This window comes from Gopherus flavomarginatus, chromosome 5, assembly GCF_025201925.1.
Source record: "Gopherus flavomarginatus isolate rGopFla2 chromosome 5, rGopFla2.mat.asm, whole genome shotgun sequence".
Lineage (NCBI taxonomy): Eukaryota > Metazoa > Chordata > Testudines > Testudinidae > Gopherus > Gopherus flavomarginatus.
In genome coordinates, this window is record NC_066621.1 from 10,144,372 (window position 1) to 10,169,495 (window position 25,124).

At 47.8% G+C, this 25,124-nt stretch overlaps 1 protein-coding gene across 1 annotated transcript in view; it reads right to left on the reverse strand.

Moving 5' to 3' along the window:
• The window catches only part of WNT2B (Wnt family member 2B), a 45,264-nt gene that overhangs the window by 16,838 nt on the left and 3,302 nt on the right, over window positions 1-25,124 (reverse strand). The window contains exon 2 of the mRNA XM_050954363.1: window positions 4,144-4,364. Within this exon, the coding sequence (XP_050810320.1) occupies window positions 4,144-4,364 (221 nt within the window). The remainder of the gene's footprint in view (window positions 1-4,143; window positions 4,365-25,124) is intronic.

Below are 25,124 nucleotides of genomic sequence, written 5' to 3' on the forward strand. Positions count from 1 at the left end.
GCGAGGGTGCCAGTGCCTCTGCCTCCTATCCAGGGGTGCTCAGATACTCTCCAGATGAGTTATCTGAGGTGAAGGAAAGCACCTTCCCAGCTGATCTTGGCCTCCAGGCCCTGTGGCTGAATGTGACCCAGTGTTTTGAGGGGGAGGGCAGGTGGGCAGGCAGGGTGAGACAGGACAGGATCATCTATCTCGTTGCTAGATCATTCTGGTTCCAGCCTCATTCACAATTGATCACACATGAATTAAAAACACTCCATCCAAAGAGCACAGGATGTCAGAACCCTTTGTGAAGGGGTGAAAGTTTTGCAGAACCAGGAGTGAGGAAAAGAGAGCTGATTGGCTGGATGAGGTGTCAATCACCCAGAGAAACGTGGCAGGACCTCTCTTCCCTGCAAAGGGTTCTGGGTGAGGTAGCCCTCTATAAAACTGGCAACTGCAAGCCAATTCTTCATGGCTGCTGGAGGAAGAGTCACCCAGAGGAGCCTGGCTCTGCTTGATTGACGTTATTAAAGGTATTCATTGCTGTTAGTGGCCTTTATTTAAAATAAGTCTTGGTATTGTTTGTTTAAACTTTTCTGAGCTGGGTCTTGTTGCTCTGTTGGTCAGTTTTGTGGCTCCACTGAGTCACACCCCTCTCCCTCTTCCTCCTTGCTCTTCCTTCTCCTCAGAGTAGCTGAGTGCCAACCTGTCCTTCTGCCTAGCAAACACTTCCCTCTGCTCCCAGGAGATGCCTGCATCTATCTGGTGCAAAGTGTATCCAACAGGCTGGGAACACTTACCCTAAAAGAAATGAGCCTTTTGCGGTCCCCTGGACTTGAACTGCTAATGGGGGGTGGGAGGCATTGTGAACACTCTCTAACTTTGGTTATTGTCATTTCCATGGATGTAGGAGCTACAGTATCCGATCAGTCCAGCGTGGTCTCTGCGGCATGCAGGATGCAAATTGTTGCCCACTGTTTGAGCTCATGGTGTTCCTAACTCTTGTAACGTCATCATGTCTCATGGGATTTGGTGCTTTTTCTTAAAGCACCAGCTCCTGGAGTCATGGTACTATATGAGAATCTGATTTGTTTTTTTAAAGGGAAGTTTCTAGTGTGCCTGGTAGCCGAGACTAGCCTAAAAACCTGACCTCTCTAGAACTCACAGGCCAGGTGGCAAACAGACCTCAGCACTCAGTATTTGGGAACCAGAGCCCTGATTTGTGAAAGCTCAGAGTTGATAGTGCTACCTGCAGCCAGGGAGTGGAGACCAGAAGCCCTAGATCAGATGAATGATCTGTGTAGTCAGTATCCTTCCTCCCTGGCTCACTCTCAGAGCAGAGCAATGCCCCCACTAGGCTGCTTTAGTGCTGTGAGATATTGGTCTGTCTAGTTCAGCAGCTAATGCTGGAGGCTTCAGAGAAGGATGCAGTCCCCCTGCTGCACCCATGGCTATTACCTTCTGATTTAGGGTACAATGCACCCTTTGTCCTCCCTTGTCCCTACATTGGGGGGGGAGGGTCACTTCAGTGCCAGGCCTATGGCCCACTCTTCTGGAACCCACAGCTGTGGTTGTCCTGGGGTCTAATTGCTCTCTGTCTTGGCTTCCCTGTCATGCAGGGAGACAGCAAGTTCCCATGTGAGCAGCTGACTCCTGGCCAGCCCTGCTCTCCAAATATTTATATATCCCATTACTGTTTACATACAAGCCTGTTCTTCAGAGGTGTCTCCTTCCCCCACCCACTCCTGTCCCAGAGCAGTGATAGGCTCCTGATACCACTTGATTAGCTTAGAGAATAGTCACAATTTGAAGGAAGTAACCCAGCCTACCCACAGAAAACAAGGGAAACGAAGAGGTTCCTAAGTGATTCTTGAGTGCTGGCACAATAGGCACTGCCGGCTTTACCAGTGCACCTAGCTAATGGATAGAGGGGGCAGGGGAGTCAGGGGCCGGCCCCTTTGTGCACTGCCGACTGTGGGTCTGCGGGGGAGGATATTGTCTGGGAAGGTCCTGAGGCTCTGCTTTTTGGGAGACTTTAGCCTCTGGGTGTAGCTGAGGTCTGGGAGTGTGAGTGTAATGTACCCCCAGGGGTGTGTGTTCGGAGGATAGACAGCTGGCTCAGCAGCAATGGACATGGGTGTCTGCCAGACTCCAGAAGGGGGTTAATATGCCTTCACCTTGTTGGAATCACTCTTCAGCTGGGCATTGCACCATGAGATACAATTCCTACCATGCTGCCCTGGAAGTGCCTGCTGGAACACCGGGCCTGGCATGTTGGGTGCTGGGCTCTTTTGACTGTCTGGCCATAAGTGTCCCCTTGGCACCAGAGTCCATGTGCTCAGTCTCCAATGCCATGGGACTTGCCTAAGGTCCCCCTGGGAGTTGATGGTAAAGCCAGAATAAACCCAGCTGCCCTGAATCCTGGTGCAATGCCTCAAGCACAAAGCCATTCTCCTTCCCAGGGTGGATGCTGCACTCCTTGGGATTTGTTCCTGGCTACATGGGAAGAATCTTGCCCTGGCTGCTACTGAAACCTAGTACAACATGCTTAGAGACACAACTGTCCCCTGGATGGGTGTGAGCCACAGCTCCCATCAAGTCAGCTGTCCAAGGGCATTGGGCATCTGGCTTCCTGCTGATGAGCAGAAGCTTGCTGAGTTCACATCAGGTCTGGCAGGGTCAGTGGCTGGAGCAGGGCTAGGAAGATGAGTCTTGCAGTGGTGGTGGTGTCCAGCAGGACAAGCTGCAGGGCTCTGGGGTGCTCAGAGTCCTGTGCAAGTGAGATGGGAACCGGCTGCTCTTTTAAAACAGGAGATGGGGCCACAGGCTGCAGGGGTGAGTCTGGGAGGGAAGGGGCTTGAGACTGTCAGACGGGATGTGACACCCCTGGCACTGGGTGCCTTGACTTTCAGTGAGGTTAAGTTGTGAGGGAAGGAGCCAGGGATCCCCCTATGTGCTTGCAAAGTAACACTTTCCTTTGTCAGCCACCCTTTCTCCTCTTCCCTGCCTGTTACGCCTTTGGAACCTGTGCTACCAGTGTGCTATGGTGGTCCAATTACATCACTCTGGTACAAGAAACAGGTTGTGAAGCCAGCAGATCAGGCCATTGGGATGCCCCCCTTGGCACAGGGGGATTACCTGGATGGCATAGGGTTGACCAGTGGCTATATAGCCCCTTCCCCATTAGTGCCCCTAGTTTATGGGGCATCAGGGCTGTGGCTGGTGAAAAGAGGGTTTTTCTGCATTTGGTGCTGCTTAGCTGCTGGACTGGTCCCTTTGGGCCATAGGGAGCTGAGTCTAAGTTAGAGCTGCCCTGAGGCTGCTCTGACTTATGCTGGAGATCAGCTCTGAAACACAGGTAACTGCAAAGGTGTGTCTAAAGTGACCCAGCCTCTCTGTACATGCTACAAATGAACTGTGGTAGAAATGCCAGTCGGCCCCTTAGCTTCCTGGGTTGCTGCATCATCGCTTTTTCTCCAATGTGCCATGCAGCCTGCCTGTGGCCTCTAGGATTACGCACATACCCTGCTTTGGATGGGGAGAAACCCAATGGTCAAATGGCTCGGAGCATCAATGTCAGATCCTCTAGCAAACCTTTCCCCTCCCTGTGGGTTCTCAACTTCCAGCCTTGCCTTCAGATACTCAGTGACTCAGATATGAAAGAACTTAAATGCAGAGCTCCTCCTAAATCAAAGGAGGGACTAGCTAGTTTTCTTTTCCTTCCAGTGCGTTACACAAGGTCTTTATAGATAATATTCTTCTCTGCAAATACGCCTTTCCTCTGTCAAACAGAAAACGTCCACCCTTTCCTGTATTTCAGGCTATGCCCAGGTTTCTCTCTGCCACTGTAGGCACAGTAGAGCCAGTCTTTCCATCAAAATTCAGTTTTGGTGGAAAAACCCAATTTGGTTCTTCATGGAAAACATTTGAAAACTGTTTTTGGTTTAAAAAAATGCTCTTCAGTTTCATAGTTGGGTCAAAAACTCCAGAGAAATTGTAGAGGGGGAACACCTATTTAAGAGTTCTTCCAACTTTCCTACAAAAAACTGGCATTTTTCAATCAACTCTCCAAATTCCCCTCCCTTTAGAGACATGCATCCAGGCTGGAGTTGAGCAATAATTTACGCTGGGCTGGGTGGGAAGGGCAAAGCTGGCAGGACTTACTGCGTAGCATGACTCTCCCGAAGACCGTGGGGTCTCTATCCAGTGTACTGCAGTTCCAACGGTGGTGCCGGAACTGGTGTTGGCATTCCCGGATCCACTCTTTGGCGCCCTCCCCGACGGACTGCATGATATCAGGGTACCTCTGGCAGAGTTGCCGTTGCTTGTTGACTAATCCAGGGATGTTATCGCAGATCACCCTGGCCCCCAGTGCCCCGATGTACCTGTAGAAAGAGAAAAATACACTGAAAAATCAGCACAGTGCAGGCCCTTTGTGTTCAGGGAGTGGGGTCCCATGGGTTAGAGCTGGGGGGACTGGGAGTCAGGACTCCTGGGTTCTATTCTAAGCTTTGGGAGGGGAATGAGGTCTGGTGTGTTTAAAAACCAGGAATCTGGACTCCTGCTTTAGCTCTGGCCCTGGGAGAGGGATCTACTGGCAACAGGGTAGGGCAGGACTGGCAGCCAGGTCTTCTGGGTTCTGTTCCTTGCACTGCCATTCACTCTGTATGATCAGGCTCACATCATGGTAAGGCTGGTGTGCCCCATTCCTCTCCCTTTTGTGCTGTGTCTTGGATTATGCTACTGGGCAGGCAACCTGCTGCTTCAGCCTTCCCATCCTTCCTCTCCTCCCTGCATGCCAGAAGCTATTCTGGGAGGGACCGTTCTGCCTCCTACTGGTGAAGCTGATCTAGTCGCTTGACTTATGACAACTGCTTTGGGAAAACATTGGCTGGGGGCTAACCCTAGTTTTCCCCATGAGCAGAATGACACAAAGTAATCATGACAAAGGGATGGTGGGTGGAATATGCTTCTGCAGCAAGGTGTGGGTGGGTGGGGGGGGGTGAGCACAAAGGTGGTGATTTCCTGCCCCCCCATTTCACACCTCTGCTGCACACTTGCCACTCTTCCTACCTGGCTGCTTATTAAAGGTCTAATTTTTGCCCTTTAAGAGTGGTGCACTTGACGCAGAAGGGATTCAATCTTTATTTCCAGTGGTGTGAGCTTAGCCCTGCTGTCTGATTCCAGGAAGAGGAAAACAGCCTACAGGGATCTGTGTGTTGCTGGCAAGCAGACCCTTCTCCTTCGGAGGCAGTAGTCCACTCATTGTACTTCACGGGAGACCTGGAGCACTCTGCTTGGATTTGAATCAGATTCCCAGTGCTGTGATTAAACCAGACTGGCAGGGTATAGGGGATGTTGCAGTGCTGAGCCATCAGAGACTTTGTGTCTAACAAAATAACCCTGAGCTGCACCAAGCCCAGAATGGGAGGAGGAGAGCTGTGTGCTCGGCCTGAATTATTGCTGTAGGAAGCAAAGAAACCCCTAGAGCAGGTTTCCCTTCTGAGATGCTGCAATCAGGTGCAAGGGAGGCAGTAGCTTTCAAAAGTGACATTTGTCTGCTAAAGCCTGGTGAACTTTCAGCTTGGGAATAAGTTACTGCAGCAGCAGCTGATGGAACAGGCTGATATGCAAAACCCTCTAGCTCTGCCCGTGCCTCCTGCCGCATGAATCCAGCTCTGCTGGCAGCAGCAGGATTTGATCAAAAAGCTCTTTCCATCTCAGAGCAGTGGGGTGAATGTATGAACCAGCATGGCCAGGAGTTGATTACCATTAGTTCATTTCTACTCTGCAGCCCCTTGAAAGCCTAACTGAGGAGCAGGCACTAGGTGCAGTACAGACAAGCTAGAAAGCTGACAGTCCCTGCCCCAGAGATCGTAACCCACAGGCCTGACTGGAAGTAATAGCTGGATGAAGCAGACATGCAGCACAGCGGTAGGCTGGGAAGCAGTGACATCAGAGCAAACGGCATTGGGAGGTCTTAGCTGGCCATGTGGAATAGGGTAGAAGCCCTGCAGCATATTTTGGAGGTAACAGTGACCCTGGGCTCTAGAGATGCCCTTTTCTTTTTGTGACCCATTAAGAGGATGGGGGGATCTGCCCTCAATATTCAGACACTCTCCCCCTTTTTTCCTGCCTATGGAAACGCATCCCAGAAATCAGCAGGGCAGCTCAGCCCACTACTGCCAATCAATAGATCAAGATCAGTGGGTAAGGACCCAAAAAAAGCATTAAAATTGCTTTGCCTGCTCAGACGCAGGTCCATCTAGACCAGTCTCCTCTGCCTGGGGCCAGTACCAGCTGCCTCAGAGGAAGGGGAAAGAATCCTGCACTAGCAGTGATGGGATAACCTGCCCCTGGGGAATGTCTTCCCCTCACCTCTCAATTAGCTAGAGGCTGACTCCTGGCCGAAAGCAAGGGTGTGTTTATCCCTTCCAAAACACTTTGTTTTTAAACCCTTACTGCTGCGAGTCTGGATGGTCTCCATCCACTGGCATCCCAGGCTTGTCTGTAGTGGCATGGTGTGCTCTGGGTCTCCTGTGCCAGTATGCTCAACTCCCCCGTCAGAACCAGACTTCTCTGCTGACTCTAAAGCAACACAGACAATGGAGTTGGGTGTAGAATTTTCCAAATCCATCCAAAAGCCCTGCCTAGGTCCCTTGTTTACTCCAGCCAGAAAGCAACTGATCCTTTGTGCTTGGGAATGGGCTTTGTCACATACCACTGAGCTGCATTGCTGACTGGAAGAAGAGAGCTTGGGGTGAGATTTTTTTCAGGCCCCTAGACTGGAAATAAGACCCTCCCTTTAATAATAATAAAAGCAATAATGTGGGTAATATAGAGCACAGCCAGAGACAGTGAAATATCTGTCTGAGATAGCTGGCAGCCCCAGGAAAGCCCTGTGATTACAGAGAGGGAGGAAAGGCTTCCCCACCCACCACCACCTTTTTAAAATATTTTGTTTAAATGCTGGCAGAAGCACAAGGTCATCTCAGGCTGGAGCTGTGGATAATACACTTGGCTCCCCATGGCTTCACAAGCCAGGGCTGTGCTGGCCGAGGCACATGCTTCTCGCAAGCCTGCTCATCAACCTTTCATCGGGCAGCAGCAGTGCTGGGGAGGTGGGGGGGAGCCATGAGAGCCAACAGCAGCTCGTCAAGAGACAGCTACCAGGGGATGGAGGCCAGTAACTGCTCCCTTGTGCTCTGCTCTAAAGGGAGGATGAGGTGTCACAGCTGCATGGGGGTGCATGCTGGGTTCAGTTCAGCCTGCTCTGGGAGTGTCCCACCAAGTGCAGGGGCACATAGAGGAAGTGGGTCCCCCTCCACAACCTTTACTCAGCAGGAGAAGGCTCTGCTGGAAACTCAGAGCTGAGTGGTGTGCTCTGCTCAGGTGCCTATCTGCAGGCTGGCCTGTTGCTGATAGAGCTTTATGGCTTAAAGATTTTCTGTGTGCTGCTGGCATGGGCTGGAGCCCAGTGGCAAGAAGCCATTGCATTGATGTGCAGCAGCACACAGCAGGGCTGGCTGGCTCCCCAAAGCCAAGGCAGAGCTCTCTGCTCCCTAAGCCCCTTGTTCCCCAATACGTCAAAGGAAACTGAGGCTCCTCCCCAAAGCAGGGAAATGGGGCAGGAGGAAGATGGTGAGTCTAGCTCACCACAGCACCTGCTGGTGTGGGAGACAATGCTGAGCCTGGCTTGGCTCTGAGATCAGTTAGGAGACCTGCTGCCTAGGGGCTAAGAGAAATGCTGTTTTGACCCTGGGCTGCTCTGATGGCTAGGAGGGTTCTGCTAATGGGCTGAATGTCTGTCTTGTAATGGAGAGGGTCTTTCTGCCTCTAGGTTGCAGTGAGGGGTTGCTCTGTTGGATGATGTGATCAGTGTGGGCTGCTGGGGGTTCTGAGATGAGTAATACATGTGTCCCCAAGAGATGGGGAAGGATAGAGAGGTCAGGCCTGGGGTCACCATCTTAACCTCTGGGACCAGTGACCATGGCTGAGGCCAGGGCTGGAGTCTCAGGAGGCAGACTGGGGGGCTGGGTGCAGCAATCTGAGAACAGATGCTCAGGCTCCAGGGACCTAAGAGGTATCTGGAGAGGGAGGCATTACTAAGCAAGGCCTGAGAACCTGGCCAAAGCATTAAGGGCTCTGGAAAATACCCCAGGGCCCAGTCTCTCCCCACTCACACCAGTCTAAGCTGGCAATGGCTCCACTGATGTCCCCAGAGTGATGCAGGCTGAAGCGGGTGTAAGCAAGACACGAATGGGGGCTGCTGGCTTGACAAAGACGACACCATGAGCTGACAAAGGAGATGCTTTCATAGCAGGAAGCCATATCACTAATGGCGACTGACTAACTTATCCCCACAGGAAGCTTTGGTCACGTAGAATCCTCTGAACAAGATAAACACCAGGCACTCCCTTTCTCATGCTGTGAGCTAATTTCTGTTCTCCTCAGCGCTGCTGCCAAATAGCCAGATCACAGCAGATATTATTGGAAGGAGAAAGTGGGATGAGAGAACAGAGTAGGGTCACTGATTCCTTCATTTTTCCATGATGCACCTTGCCAGCATATCTGGCTCCCAGAGCTCCCTTCCCATGTTGTGTGCGAGAGAGCTATTTGCAGCTGTCTGCAATCTGGAAGAAAGGCAATGGTCTGATTTTTCTTTAGCATTAGTGGCTTGATTCTTTGCTGTCCTGCACCTCATGGTCACTTATACCTGTGCGAAGCAGGTGTACAATGCTATACAAGGAAGAGGTTGGGTTTGGTTGGGTTTTTTGATGCACCTAATTTGCCCAGGTGCCAGTGACTACACATGGTGCCAGGGCAATGGAGAATCAAGCCCTGTATTGCAATGGCACCATGTGAAATTCTGTGATTTTTTTTTTTTGAAGTTTTTGGTTTTGGTCCATTTCAGAATGGAAATTCTTCAATTTCCCAGAAAACAAAATTGCTGGGGTGACTGGGTTGGTGGTGAATGGTTTTGGGCTGATAAAAATCAAAATGTTTGTTCCACTCGTAACTACGTTATTAAAAAATGGAACCAAGTCATTTTGAAACAGAAAACTGAAGCCTTCCTTTCTGAGACAGTGGAGATTGGGACACTGATCTTACCAAAATGCTCTGTTCTGTTTGTAAGTGAGAATTTAGTCAGACTCCTTTCCCTGCCGTGTTTTGCCAAATCTGTTTCTGATGGACCTCTTGGCCCCCAGTGAGCCATCAGCCAACTTGATGTGCAGTTGCCTCTAGACAGCCATGGAACTAGGGGGTGGAATGGCCCCAGAAAGTGGAGATAGAACAGCCGGCCTGGGCTGGCATGAGCCCCTTTGAATGGGGAAGGGAGGTGAGGAGGAGCATGGGGCCTGGGAGCAGGGAGACATGGCCAAGGGAAGACCAGTGGGTGTGGAGGAAAGATGTCGTCCAAGTGACCAGAGCAGTGTCAGGGGCAATGGGGAGAGGCACATAGGGTGAGTTGATGTGAGGGGTGATGAGGTTCCTCAGCCAGACATGAGGCTGAGCAGTTCCTAGCCCCCATGGAAAGAGCCAGGGGAGGGAGGCTATTTTAGCTGCTGAATATTGGAGAGGGAGAGTTGAGAGGCATGCAGGAGGCCTGTCTGCAAAATGGGCATAAGGATAGCTCTATAGTGACTGGGGGGCAGGCAGTGAGGTAGTGTTTGGGATAGGGGGAGAATAGGGTAAGTCTTAGTATGGTTATTCCTGCTGGTGTCTATTCTATCCCCAGGGACAGTGGAAAGAGCACACTATACCCAGACTTGCAGGCAGACTTGGGATGTTGCTTTTTTCCATGAGTTTTTCTAAATAAGAGACCTGCTTTGTGTAATGTTAAGTCTGTGACTCCTGTGAACGTGTGTAGTTTGACATGCTCAAAGTCTCATGTCCCCCTCTAGTGGCTGGTCGCATGGAGGATAAGAGCCTGACTGCTGCCAGCTAACGGAGTTGCTTGATTAGCTCAAGCAGAGGTCAGGGTTGATGTTCTGTGTGTGCAACATCCAGTGATGACACATCACTACTTTGTCCTCAGTGCGACTCTTTACAAATAGCACATGGGAGACCCATTAGAGCAGCATCCGAACCTCCCACTTCTACAGAGAGCTCAGATCCCACAGCTGCCAGGAAATGGCTGTGAGCCTTAAGGAGGATCATGGGAGATGCCAGGCTGATGTTGATTCCTATTCTCAGAGCTTCCACCTTCTGTTTGTTACTCTTCTCTTCAGGAGCATTTAGATAACACACTTTGAGAGCGTTGGCAATCTGAGTGCTGACTATAGAGTTGAGGTTGCTCTACACATAGGCAAGTGGCTTTGAGAGCCAGAGATGTCAAGGAGGTAAAGTGGTTCTGACCTCCTGCTACTATTTTTCCCCCCCGGGGTAAATTTGTCTTACAAGCAAATCCAAATATGCAGTTGATATGGGCTCTCTCAATTGCTTCTGAGTGCAGGCTCCTCCAGTGCAGAGGGAGAACAGCAGAGAACTGTCACATGTTGGCTTCCAGTTTTTCTTGTTCTAAGAATCTGCTGACTTCTATCCTTATAAACAAGGAGAACCCTAAATTGCTTCTAAGATAAACACACAAACTGGAGGCAGACGCATCTGTTTATTCAACAGTATGTTTCCTTTTAACCCCCTACCAGTGGGTGTTCCTGTGTAGTGCACTCTATAGTTCTTGAAAAATTCCCATGGGGGCTCATGTTCTCAGAAGGCTGATGGCACTAGGTTGGGTCACTCGAGAGATTTGAATCCTACGTCACATTCCTGCTCTCCTACTGCTCTCGCTATGAAATAAGGTCCACGGGGCTGTGGGCTTTCCTACCCTCATCACTTCTCCTGAGGTTCTACATTCAATTACCCCATGGGTTCAGGGAGGAAAGACCTGTGTATTGCATGCAGGAATGGCTGCTGCACAGTGGATAAAGGCTGTGCCTGTGTCTATGCCATGGAGTCTACATAGCCATGTCTAGACCCACATATGTAGTGTAGATTCAGCCTACACAGATGAAGTTTTCTGGGAGATGCATCTCCTTGAATAAAGTTAGCTACAATGATGGAAGCATTCTTCTGTCAGCTTAACTGTCTACACTGGGAGTTAGGTCAACATAGCTATGTCAGTGTGGTGTAGGTTGTTTCACACCTCTGATGTAGTTATGTCAACCTAACTCTTAAGTGTAGACCAAGACTTTGTCACTCGTCTGCTGGGACCACAGTCCCTGGTTCCTGTTCCACATTCATGTCATAAGGACATTTTGTTCTTCAACAATAATCTCTTGCAGACTTTCAGCATGCAGATAAGTTTTTAAAATTCCTTCTGCCCCCCAGCTCTGTAACAAGCAGCACCCTGAAAGGGCTAGGGTGACACCAAACAGCAGAGAGGAATTGGTTATGATTTCCTTCTCCAGCAAGATGCATTCCTGTTACATACCTCCACAATCTGCCATGACTAGTGCTGAGGCTGACTGGAATGTTCTGGGAGCTGTGGCTGTGACTTGGGAGAAGGTTTGGCACCCATCTTTCTACTTATTGGCCAGGCAGTTGTTTTCTCACTACTTCCTGCTGTTTTTCCTGCCCCATTTTCATTTCAGTTCATGAACTGAGCTTTGCTCCAGGACAGACCTTGGCCCTGTGATCCTCTGATCCTTGTTTCTAACATGGGAACAAATTTGCCTTGCCACCTGGGTTGCTGCAGTGATCGTTGTGGTTTTGGGGGTGCTGGGGAGGTCAGTACAGACAGCACACTTGTATATAGGATTTAGAACAGGTTATAAGCTGTCTCCAACCCTGATCATGCACTTTGAGCTCCCAGTGCATACACACCCAAAGGACTTGGCAAACACCTCACAGCTCTTCTACCAGCTCTCTATGGCTCCATCCTGCCCCTTCTCTTTTGCATCTCAGGCTGCAGGTTGCACTTGCATGTGAGACTACCAAGCCCCAGTCGAGGGAACAGCTAACACTTTTATAGACCAGGCTCAGGTAAACTTCTTGTTTAAATGCCACAACTTCTCTGGCCTGAATTAGAAATGAATCATTCTGTTCTCCATGTTCTTTTGTAACAGGGACCTGGGCAGCCCTTGCTTCTCATTCTGCAAAGGCCAGCAGCAGTGAGCCCTATGCTATCCTCAGCTGTACCAGGCACGTCCCAGCCACCCTCTGCAGAGGCAGCACCCGGTCTCTGCATCTCTGGGTTGAAGTGGGACTTATGGTGCCTAAACCAAGGAGAAACTGCTGTATACAAGGGATCAGGTTTCAAGCAGACCCAGCACGCTGAGGCCTCAAGCAAATGTACCGAATATTTCAAAGAACTGGGAATATTTTCTGAGAAATGCATTTTATATTTGCTACATTAATGGATTTGAAAAGCCTGCACCCATTAACTTGTCTCAGATATCTAGCAATAGGTATGTGGCCAGGAGGGTTATCAGACCATGGTAAAGAATCACCAGAAAAACCTTTTTAAAAATACAGAATAAGGAACTTGGTAGCAATTGGGACAATTGATGGCCCTTCCTCTGCAGTAGAGCTGAATCTTTCCCTGCCTCCTCTGGCAATGGCTTTGTGCTATAGGCTTACAGGGAATGTGCAGGTAAGTTAGCAAAGTCTGCCTGCTAGGGTTAAAAGGAACCATTCTACAGAACACTGACAATTTAAGAATCTTCATGTCCCTTCTCCCTCCACTGCTCACTTTCACCTAAGTGAGTGAACTGCTTCTGCATCATGCAGCCTGATTTATAGCCCTGCTTACATGGACAGACAACAAACCTTCAGATGGTCAATTGAGTTTGACCCTAGTTGCTCCTAATTAGATCTGCAGGTCCTACTGCTCCCTAGGAAAGCGCCTCCATTATTTGTCTGTCTGAAGCCTCCCTTGGAGGAAAGCAGGTGCTACTGCACTTGTGTGTTTATAGCACCAGTGTGCAGCTTCAGAGGAGTCCAGCTCTGGTGTGGTGATGAGGGGGATCTGCTTGGGGCATGAGGCACAGACTCAAGTCTGCAAGGCAGGGGCTATTGCCTGGGTTCCATAGGGGATGGGGGCCACTCAAAGGGTCAGGAGAGGGGTGAGCTGCCAAGGGAGAAGGGGGAATTCAGCTTATTCTCAGCTTAGACATAACCCAGAGGATGTCCCAGCTTTTGCTGTTTAAAAATCAAATCTACTCCCAAAATACCACTCTTAGCACTAGGGTCATGCTGAAAGCTGCTTGTAGCAATGGTTGGCAGACTCTGTGCCTGCTGCAGCTCAAGCCTGGGAGCACAGGGCTTGTTGCAAGCGAAACCCTCTCCAACAAAAAGGAACTCAATTTAATTTTGTTAATTTGTGTGTCGTGTAAAAAACAAACAAACCCAAAAACCTAAACTGGGACACAATTTTCCCACAGATAACCCCAGCCCCAATGGTCTGGGTAAAGGTCAATTCTCTCTTCCCCAATGGCCAATTCAGTCTAGCCTGGGAGGACTTCTAAATTCCTCACTGACGCCGAGCTCTTGCATAGCAGCATCCATGAGCAGCGCTTTCAACCATCTCTGGTTAGGAAGCTCCACCCCATCCTAGCAGAAGCTGAACTGGCCTCAGTTATTCTGGCCTTTTGTTATCTCTTGGCTGGATTACAGCAATGGTGTACATGGGCATGAGGCCTTTGGCATATAGGAAACTCCAATTAGTACAGAACGTGGTCTTGTCTCCTCAGCAACACAAACTTCCATGTATCAGAGGGGTAGCCGTGTTAGTCTGGATCTGTAAAAGCGGCAGAGTCCTGTGGCACCTTATAGACTAACAGACGTTTTGGAGCATGAGCTTTCGTGGGTGAATACCCACTTTGTCAGATGCATGTACATCCCACGAAAGCTCATGCTCCAATATGTCTGTTAGTCTAAAAGGTGCCACAGGATAAACTTCCATGAGCACATCACACCATCCTCTGCTCTCTGCCCTGCCTTCAGAAGGAATATTGGATCAAGTTCAAAGTTTGGTCTTTGTCTTCAAAATGCTCCATGGCCTGGGCCCAGGAGATAGAAAAGACTATCTAAAGCTCTGGGACAAAGCCCATAGTCATTGACTACACTCCTCTGGGACCATGGAACTCACAACAAGGGAAAAACTTTTCACTGTGAAACACAACTTCTTGTGGTCTGGTCCCAGGCTGGGGAATAAAACTCCTCCAGGAGCTCAGGGCTATCGCAGACCTCAGCACTCCAAGTGTATTGGCGCATTTCTTTCACCTTCCCTTTGCTAACAAACACAGCAACAGATGTGTGGATATAAATAAGACACCCCCTACCAGAGTAAGACACTCTACAGCACATGCTTCTCCCCTTGGAGAGAACAATGTGACAGATGTTAGGCACCGGGTGTAATGCACTGCTGGAAGGTGCTTAGGTGCTCTGGTGAGGAGTATAAAATCCTGACTGAACAGCCCTGCATGGGCTCCGTCCATCGCTGCCCATCAGCAAAGCAGAGCATCTCACTATCTGAAAATAATTAAGTTTGTCCCTTGACACATCAAGGGGAAACTTCTGTTTTTCTGGAAATGCTTGGGCTCTTTATGGCACTTGTAAAGGGCTTTAACGAAATGAAAACGGTCATGTTTCTGGGACAGGCTACTAGTTTTAAAGTAAGTGTTTCCTCTTCCTAGTTTGGTGTGGGGATTGAATCACTGCTAGAATACCAACATGACACTACTGGTCCTCCGGAATATTGGAGATTCTCCTTCTCTAACACAAGCCATGTGCTCTGAGCCTGCACAGAAACTGTCCAGGCCTCCCTGCTACTGACCTTGCAACAGTCAAGGTCATTATTCAGGGCTCTGGTAGTGATCTGATGAGAGCTGAGAGCTAGAATAATAGGAACATCTCTGACTGGCTTTAAGATATACACCGTCTAATGCTCAATAGCACAGGTTTCCAATGGGGTGGGGGTGGGGAAGTGCATTTTTGTCAAATTGAAACATTTTGTGGGAGTGTGTTGATGTCTTTGATTTTAGATGGGAGAAAGTTGAAAGGAATCATTTTGGCTCTAACTTTATTTTGCTAATGTCTGTTTTACAGAGACTTGTATGATAAATATTCATTTAATATTATGAATGCATTTTACATAACACTTTGACATTACTGAAGTGAAACATGTTTATCTCAAATGTTTCAACATTTTTCAGTATTTCCAAATCATAATATTTTTGCAATTTGTTTCACAATAAATGTCAAAATTTTGAAGGGTCAGGATTTGCCCTGGGAAGGTAATTCCATTTTCCAACCAACATTATTGCATTCAGGGTTGCACCAGTTCAAGGTAAGGTGCTGTTTTTGAACCGATTTAACTTGGTTTAAATTACTTAAATATGATAAGATTTAAATCAAATTAAGGGTGTCCACATGGATTTGCACTGGTAAAACTGAACTGGCTTTTAAACACCTCTGACTATAGGCAAGGGGGCCTTAGACCCACTGCCTTCAGCTCAGACACACAGGGTGCACAGGCTGCCAGCTCTGGCCTGGACAAAGCCAAGGCAGGAGGTGTTAGCTCTAGTTCTCTGTAGTGCATGGAGAGGTCATGACTGCAAACTGATGCCAGGATAATATTTGCTCTTCCTGCAGCTTCTGTCATCCCAAAGGCTACTAAGGCATCTTGCAGACTATCCACTACCACCCAAATTGAACACAACTCAGGGTGTACAGTGTGCACTGCAGGGCAGAGTCAGGAGGGGATATTCTGACCAAGGAAAGCAGAGTAACTCCTAAAATATCCATGTCGGAGCTGATCCAAAGCCTGCTTAAGTCTGTAGGAGACTTTCAATTGACTCCTTTGGAGTAGGCTCTTAGGGCAAACTGGGCTTTTAAGATGTTTTCTGAAAGCTCCAACACAGAATGACGGAGTGGGTGGTGCCTTCACACTGAAGTACCTGGCACTCAACTTTCCTACCCTCCCTTAAGACAGTTTGGAAGCTCTGGATTCCCTCGTACCCCTTCAGTATAGTCACCACCTAGTCACAAGCAGCGGCTTTGGCAGCTGCAGATAGACTGGATCAAGCAAAGAAATGCTGGCAGCCTTGTCCTGTGGCTCTCTGCAGAGCAGTGTTCAGGCTCAGATTAACAAGGCTTTAAGTGACCAATCCACTGTTCTTGGCCCATGCATCAGACACTTTTTCCCATTCAATCCCTCCTCTGGCTGTTGGATGCCTGTAATATTTCACGCTCCCACCTATTATTACTCAGGCTAGTAGGCCTAGCATCATTTGGAAGAAATGCTAAGCATGTAATCCCTCTGCAGCTAAGCAAGTGGTGCCATCAGAACCTCTTCAATTGAGTTATAACCTCAGTCAAACATGACTTGTGAGCACAGGATGTCTGTTTTAGCTGCTGGGCAAATGGATCAGTGCTGGATTCTTTAAAGATTTAATTCTGATCTCTGGCACATGGGCTGCTGCCAGCTGTAGATGGGACAATGTACAAGGGCGTGTTCTAAGATTCTGTTCTGGAAGGGACAGCACAGTGCTGTCTCTGGCAAGGAGTAAGTGCAGGAGCAGGGAAGCTTTGCCCTGCTGTGATCTCTTCTGTGGAGGGAAGAGACTGGGGTCTTAGGCCCTCAGCACAGCACACAAAGACATTGAAGTAGGCCACGAAAATCCATAAGTGATAGGTTGATCCTGAAGCCTCCAAAGTCTTGACAGCTGTGTACCTAGCTTCCAGATTTTCTCATTCTCTGCCTCTTCTCCAAGCCTGGCAGTGTTACGATAGTTTTTGTGAGGGGGGCATTCTGCCCTCTGAGGGGGGAGTGCAAGCACCCACAGTACCCACTGGAGTGAAGGGCTCTGGACCCCTCCTTAGAGGGCACCCTGTACCTTGCAGAATCAGGCCATAGGAAGTGGTCTAGGGCCATGAACTCACTTCATATAGCAGACCCCAAAGCTGCCACTGGGCATCACTTCAGGTGGTGCTGGTCTGGGCTGGAAAAGATTTGCTGGTGTGGAGGGGAAACCTCTGTATCTCCTCTCTGACTTTTCCAGCCCTCCCCCTGCCCCCACAATCCCCCTTAGTTCTCAGTTGCTTTGATACCCAGTGTTCCCACATGTGCCGCAGTTAGATGAACCTGCAGCAAGGTTCTGAGGCTCTGCATCCACTTAGTTTAAACATGAGCAAGATGCTGAGCACAGTGGCATTTGCACTAACTAGTTTAATATTCCATTTATTTCATGCTATCCCTGTGGTTTCCATTTTCAGTGTGCCACAGACTCTTGCAACTTATCACAGAGAATCATAGACTTGGAGGGCCAATCCTCCTGTGCACTAAACCCATGGCTCAGGATGGTGCTCTCCGCTCCAGGAAGTGGGTGCCGGTGACTCATTAGGTGGGGCTCTTCCCATTGGATCATTATTGAACCAGTGCATCGGTGTGGTGCTAGAGGACACCAGGAGACAGAAGAGGCCTGTTAGGTGAGATGTAAAATGGAGATCCCGGTCACTTTTGGTTGCTAAAGAGCCCATGGTGGTTTTTTGCAAAAGCAGGGGGCAAATTCCTAACAGGATGTCTGTTCCTGAGCTGGTTTCACATGGATACTGTGTTCTCTTCCTTTCCTCGCCCTGGCTACTGTGGGTATAGAATTCCTAACTGACCACAACACACTTTAGGATTCATTCATGGAGCCCAAGGCCAGAAGGGACTAGTATGATCAGCTGGCTGACCTCAAGGTGCTATATATGTGCAAGATATTACTTTGTTGTTATAAATCCTTAATATTTTATTAAGCTGTACTGGGAGTAGAGCCATCCTGGCCTGTTAAAATTGTTAACACCTTGGAATGATTAACAGCCCTAATTTCCTTAGAGCCACTGCTCTGTATATTGAAAATGCTGGTCTCACTGCACAGCATTATGCTGTTAAATCTCCCAACCCTATTTAATTTGTGTGGTTTTTTCCATTCTTTATTCTCTGGTCACTGTTTAAAATTTTTTTTCTACATTTCCCCCCAGCCCTGTGACTGATTCCTGATCAAACCTCCCACTCCATGACCTCACAGCCCTAATGTCTGTGGTATCAAAATGTGGTTACTACAGAGAATTGTTTCATTAACAAGTGTCTAGAAACTACTGATCTCCTCTGGATCTGAAGAACCAGAGCCTGCCCCCAAGAACTGGCCAATGGCATAGTGACATCCCATGTTGGTTATGTGGGAGTATTGCTATGGTACCTGGAACCCCAAATGAGCCTGAGGCTCTGTGCTTGGTGCTGTACAAACCCATAGTAAGAGATAATGTCATCTCCAAAGAGGCACAGAGATGACATGGGCACAGAGGTGAAGGGATTTGTCACAGCAGGCCAATGGCTAAGCTAGAAAATAGAAGCCAGGTCTCCTGAGTGTTGGGCCAATGAATATTCTTATACTGAAGAGAAGACACAAAGGTCTTAGAAAGCAGTATGGAATGGAAACCTAGCTCTGTCCAGGCCGGAAGGTGGATAAGTATCACTCCCCTATTTGATAGATAGGAAGCGAATACATGGAGGAACCTGATTTTTCTGAAGTGCTGAGTACCTGCATCAAGCTCATACAATGAACCAATGCTAGAAGCCAGGACTTGTGAGTTCCTAGCCACTACAGTGTTTACACTGCTCAAGAGCTCAGATAAAGGCCTTTGGTAGCTCTGAGAGGATGGTCTGTGGTTCCAGCACTGGGCTGGGACTTAAATCTGGGTTGGATTCCTGGCTCTGCCACAGCCTCCTTGTGTGACCTTGGACAAATCACCTAGTATTTCTGCCTCAGTTTCCCATCTGCAAAATGAGGATAATAGTTCTCCCATCCTCTGTCTTGTGTATTTGGATTGTAAACTCATCAGGGCAGAGACCTTTTCCTGTGTCTGGACAGAGCCTAGCACAGAGTCCTGATCTCAGTTAGGGCCTTGAAGCACTGCAGCAGTGCTTCATTAATAATAGCTAGTAGATGTGTAAGAGCAACAGATGAGTTCCCCCTCCATTTTCTTCAGTGAAATACCATCTAGGTAACAGTTCTTCTGAAGACTGAACCAAGAAATACAATTAGACCAGATTATTGTGTGCAATGACTGAAAGAACCCATCTGTTGCAATAGGTTCCTACCAACACACACTGGAAGGACTCCACAGGCCAGAGTTCATTTTTAGCTGAGTTTGACTTAAAAACCACCACCAGCAAAAACCAACACGTTTTTGAAAGAGGCGACTGTTGAATAGCTAGCATTAGAGCACTTCAGCATAAATCTGATGGTTTGTGACTCCCAATTACTATCATTCAGCAGCAGTGTGTGTTTATCCGGAGAGTCCATTTCCTGGGAACCTGCCCATCGCATCCTCCTTCCCCTACTCAGCCATGGGGAATGAGAGTAGGTAGAAAAGAATGGCTCTGTACTTTGCAGCAAGTGTTGTGGAAGAGAGAAGTAAACTACAGCACTTTGTGCCCAAGGCAGAGCTATGTAGAGAGCTGCTGTGACAGCTGCCATCTTGGCAGATGCACTGGGATTTGAACCTGGCACCTCCAAGCTAAAAGCATAAACTGCTACTGTGTGGGCCAAAGTTGTTTGGGTGGGGCTGTGACAGATCCTTTGCCAATCAGCGTAGAGGGAACCCTCGAATACACCCTCGCTAGAGGGCTACACTGACTAAGTCAATTTTAAGATTGACTTTGTGCCGATGACTTGTTTCTACTGAATGTCTGACTTGACCTCCTGTCTTGGGTACTGCCAGTCTGCCCCAGTAATGATCTTTGGGATGCATCTTCATGGTGATTTAAACACAATCCCAATGCGAATATGATCGGTGTTAGCACAGGATCTTCCTTACTGTGTCTGTGGTTTTAAAGGAACCCAAGTGGCCCCAAGTATCCCATGAGCTTCTGAGCCAGGGAATGAGCTTGCTTGTTTTATCTCTAAGGAGTTTGATGCCTCACATCTGTTCTGGTGCCAGACGAAATTAAATATTTGTAGTTTCCAAGGATTGTGGTTAGCATTAAACAAGTTAGCTAAGGAGGATTGTGTGGCTCTGAGTTTATAGGGGGCTGGGGCATGCGTGTGAGGGTTGGGTGTCTGAGGGAGAAGGGGGCACATGTTTGTGTACATTCTTCTTTAACCAAACCTTTATTTTAAAATGACTTTCCACACTCCAGTAACCAAGCTCTCAACAGCGAGTAAACTCTACTAAGTTACTTGCACCATGTTTGTTTATTGCATAGTTTATATTGACAAGCAACATTTGTTTAATCTGCCCCAAATCTTTCGAAAGAAATTTGAGGCCCATTGTGGGGCCTGATCTTCTCCTTCATACAATAGTCCTAGTATTGTGTATAGGATTAAGTACTGGAGTAAGGCTTTGCGAGGTGGGCTGTATCCCAGAGCAGAGACTGGGGACAACTGGACTTCCCCAGGCCTGGAGTCATTTTGTATATGACCAGCATGAGCTCATGTGCAAATGTGACTTAGATTTTTTTCCTCTGTGCTCCTTTTTCAATTTCAGTGATCAGCTGGTATTGTGTTGCTGAGTAACACTTTATGGTTTAGAGGCGTTCTACATATGTGCTGTGATATGTGACTTCCATTCTTCTTGTTGTTGCTAGTTAACACAATATACTCTGATGCTTGAACTGCACTGAGTAACACAAACCCAGATGTGATGGCACCACAAACTTTCACAGCTCTTTGAGAATGCCGAGTGAGCCCATGTCATAATTTGAACTTGAGCTTCTGTGGTAGTGTAAATAACAAATATTCAGAGCTACAGGCTTTAAACAAACATTGTTTTCAACTAGCAAGGTCTGCCAATTCCTGGAGCTTTCGTGAAGCAATGTGGGCCTGCCTGATGTCACTGAAAAAAATCCAGAATTTGCTGTTTAGGTGAAGCATTTGGTTATTTCCTTTCCACGCACTGTTGGCTGAACTGACCCAGTTCCTTCAGTTCAACTTCTTTAAAAGTTGACTGGGAAAATGAGATGCATTTCCTCTAAGGCACAAGTTTATTGTGGGCCAATCCCTAAAGGGATTTGGCAATAATAAAAATAATGAATGATGCACCACCAGGAGTATTTACTGTAATAGCAATGGCAAAAAAGATGTGCTTGCCAACATATCTAGATCACGAGGAAGATAACATTCAAAGAAAAGCTGGCCAGAACACTTTCCATGAGGAGTCATTTCATCTAAATATGCTGAAATATTTCAAGGACATACAATGGTTTCAACAAAGTTTTCATCAGGAATATCTGAGGTCCAGGGCTCCCTGGTCACATCTGACCAGAGACCTGAACTGTGAACACCTGAGCTTTTCAGACCCAAACCAGCCCTTTTTCACATAACTGTGTTGCAAAAACATCTGAAAAGTTTTGTTTGTATTCCAGTGTGGAACAAAAACTAATGTCGAAACCTCAATGTTGTGCAACCGAATTCTTTCCCCCAGCCAGCGTGGAGTTAGTGCCAATACCCACGCAGGGTTTTATCACCTGAAAGCCATTTCCGGTTCCGCAAAACCCATCCCTAGAGCTATGTTCTGCCAGAACAAAAACTGCCAGCCAAGAGGAGCATCTTGAGAGCATCTCCCATGCTCTCTTCATAAGAGCTAGATGCGGCTTCCCCAGAACACATGCTAAACATGCTCCTAAATCTAATGAAGTATTTACTCCTATCAGCTGGAAAGAGAGAGAGACCTTGAATTGTAGATGGTGAGAGATGATCAGATACCATGGTGATGGGGGGGGGGGGGCGCGTGCCTGTAAGAAGCTGGATAGACAGAACTTAGCTGTTACCTGTCACTAAGATGAAGGGTCCACATCTGCTATCTCCTGGGAATCCCTGAGAATTCCTAGTTTGAGTGACAGCAGTAAATGTCCACCTTTTAAAATATCTTTAATGTGAATTTAGTGGTGGTAGAAGGTGCTGAATTGTTAGAACAGGAGCCAGGAAATCTCTAGTCCCAGAACTGGGACTGTCAGGAGAGCAGCAGGCCAGTAACACTAATATCTAACAGACTGTAAGCTCTTGGGAGAAGGTACAGTATTTTGTCACTTTCTGTAAAGTGCTATATAAATACCAACTATGGCCACACCTTGTTCTGATTGAAAATGTTGGGATATTCTCTCTTCTTCCCCGCCACCCTCTTCAGTGTAGCAAGAGAGGAGGGAGGGAAGGGAGTCTGGGCACAAAGGCTAGACCTGCATCTAAATCATAGCTTCCAAGGGTGCAGCATTCAGGGCTCTAGCTGCTATGGATATCCCTTCACTGCAGAGTTTACCTAGGTCTGGGCACCTGGATGTGGGTTCCTGAGTTACCCCTGTTGCCTGAGAGCATCCAATGACAATGCTGTACTCAGATCAGACCTGTGTAGCCATGCAGGTGCTGGGATTTCTGGGGCCTCATGCCAGGGGTCAGCCCAAGTCTGGAAGCCGGTCTGAATCTGAGTTTGACTGAAGCTCAGAGGGTTTGGATCAGGGACTCGCTCTAGGGAAGAATAATTCCCTCCACTGCAGGGATCTGGGTGAAATTCTGACCTGTTATGCAGGTGATCAGACTAATGGTCCATTTGGCCCTTACTATCTATGGATCTATAAGCAGAAGTACAAGTCCATGCTGCAGAATGGCCTGTAATTCAGCGCAGGGGAAGTTAGCTTTGTTCATCCAAAACAGGTCATACTCTTGCCATGTTCTCATTAGACACTCTCAGACATCTGCTGTCTCCAAATGAGTTGGAGTTACTGTATAAGATTTATCAGCTCCCCAGCACTGATCACATCTCAATCCCTTTTCCCCATATCCTTGTGATCAAAATGTCATCACATTTACAGAGAGGAGGAGGGGTAGAAATCCCCTGACCAAACATTTTCTAACCAGCGGAGTGGAGACAGGATTATATTGTGAGAGCAGGAATGGTAGAGTGAGCTCTGACTGGCATGATCTGCATCTTCTGGTATGTTTGCACAGAACCTAGAAACCTTACTAAAATCTAAAGATTTGAGCTGGTCAAACATATCCATCAAATGTTTTTAAACAGAAAATGGCCTTTCTTTAATGAAAACTTCTATAGAAAATATTGGTTCCCTTTGCAATGTCAGTGTTCATCATAAACCTAAGAAACAAATGGGTCATTTTATTTCTCCCTGTTTCTTTGCCTTTTTTCCTCCTCTGACAGTTGCAAAAAGGAAGAAGTAGGGGAGGCAGCTAGAGGAAAACTTAAAGTAAATGGTTTTTGATTGGAAAAGTTGCAGGATTTTTTTTGGAGGGGGGCAGGAGGAAATGGGGGAACAAATCTTTCAAAACTTCCTGTGGAAAATAAATGGCCTTTTCCTATGAGCTCCGTTAATAAAATAGGAAGCACTTCAGCTAGGACTAGCCAGTACTCATGACTGCTTACTCCAAATGCTGTTAGCTGGCCCATGGAGGGCTCTCTTCCAGCCCTTTCCCCCAAATACACAGTCCTTAACCAGCCTTCCCTTCTCCCTCCTCCTTAGTAAGAAGCTGAAATATTCCAGCCTCTCTCCTAGTCCCTGAGGCTTTTCCTTCCTCAGCTCCTCATGTATCAGTAACCTCACATTCTGAGGGGATGTTATTCTGTTCTCGCCTGCCCTGAAGCTGGGGGCAGACACCATAGGTAGCTAGCTATGGCCCCAGACCAGTGCCTGTATCAACCTGATACTCGTGGCCAGTGATGCACATTTGCTGCCCCAACCATTTCAGTTCCACGCAGGCTGAATGTGCCGTACAAATCCACCTCTGGGTATTGCTGGGAACAGCATTATTGTTCATCTATTTGTATTACACTAGCGGCCAGAGCCCCATTGTATTGGGCCCTATAGTTCACACATTCCACTTGTCTGTCACCACTACTTCTTCTTTACCAAACTCTGGGCTATGAGCTGAATGCACACCATCCTTGGCCTCTCCCCTCTTACTAGTTGCTGAAGCAGTCCAGCAGCCAGTGGGGTACCACTATGGAAGTGGTCTCTGAGCTTATGCCAATGAGAATGCAATTGTCATCACCTCAACCATCTTCCTGGCTGGAGAGCACTTGAAGGGCACCTGCCACCCAAGAAGCTACTGAGGCAGAGTATGAATTAAGCAGGATGAGAAGACAAGTTCCTCTTCACTGTCAGGTTTGGTTCTTTCACTCCCACTTTCTGGCTTTGCTACCAATGGGTAACCAAATCCAGGATGGGTTAGGGCCCTTTGCGGATGGACTGCCCTGACAGCTTCCCTGAACCTGAGAAGCAGCAGCCAGTCATGCAGTCTTAGTACCACTGTAATGTTAGAGCCACTAGTGCCTTCTGGAAAACCTCACATTCTCCATTTCCCTGGTCACTCTTGCTCTGTCTCCTCCACTTATTTCCGGGAGAACTAACGAGTGAGACTAGTACTAGAAGGCTGAATGGCTCCTGTTACCTTGTCCCTGCAAGAGTTCTCTCTGACATCATACTTGAGTTGTCATGGAGATGATTGACAGGCTTACCTATTTCAATAAGGAATCATCAGGAGCGAGTGAACTATGAAAGAGCAAAGCTCCTGTGTTAGTTTATTTTCTGGGATATTTGAATTATCCCAGAGCCATTCTGGCACTATGACTTACGAATAGCAGTGTGTAAATGTGTGGCATTCCATTTCTGTCTCATGGTATAAAATCTAACCTCTAGTGCAGTGACTGACAGCTCATTAAGAGCAGGATTAAAGCTGCAATCTTCAAAGGACCCTTTGAAAATTAGTGGGTGCCTAAACCCCTTGGGTTCCTTTGAAAAGCTCAGCCCAAAAATGTAGTGGATTAAATTGCTCTTCCAATTTCCTTGACATGGGCATCTTTTTTGCTGCTTAAATGGATTATTTTTTGTCTGAGCTAAGAGGTTTTGCAAACAGTGCGTGTTGGCCAAAAATACTTCCAAATGCTTTGGGGGCTCTGGGGCAGGGAGGGGACTTTATCGTTGAAATGCAATTTTTAGATGGTTTCATCTCAGGTTAGAGAATCTGCAGATGGTGAGGCACTGGGTGTGAGGGGTCATTACAAACCCATAAAATATACCTGGGGCCAGATTTTCAAGAGATCGCCTCCTAGCCCCTACCGGTGAGAACAATAAGGAATTTCCCTACCTTTCTCCATGGGAGCAGAGAATCTGCCAAGAGCTGCAGTAGGAAAAGCCGCGATGCCATGTT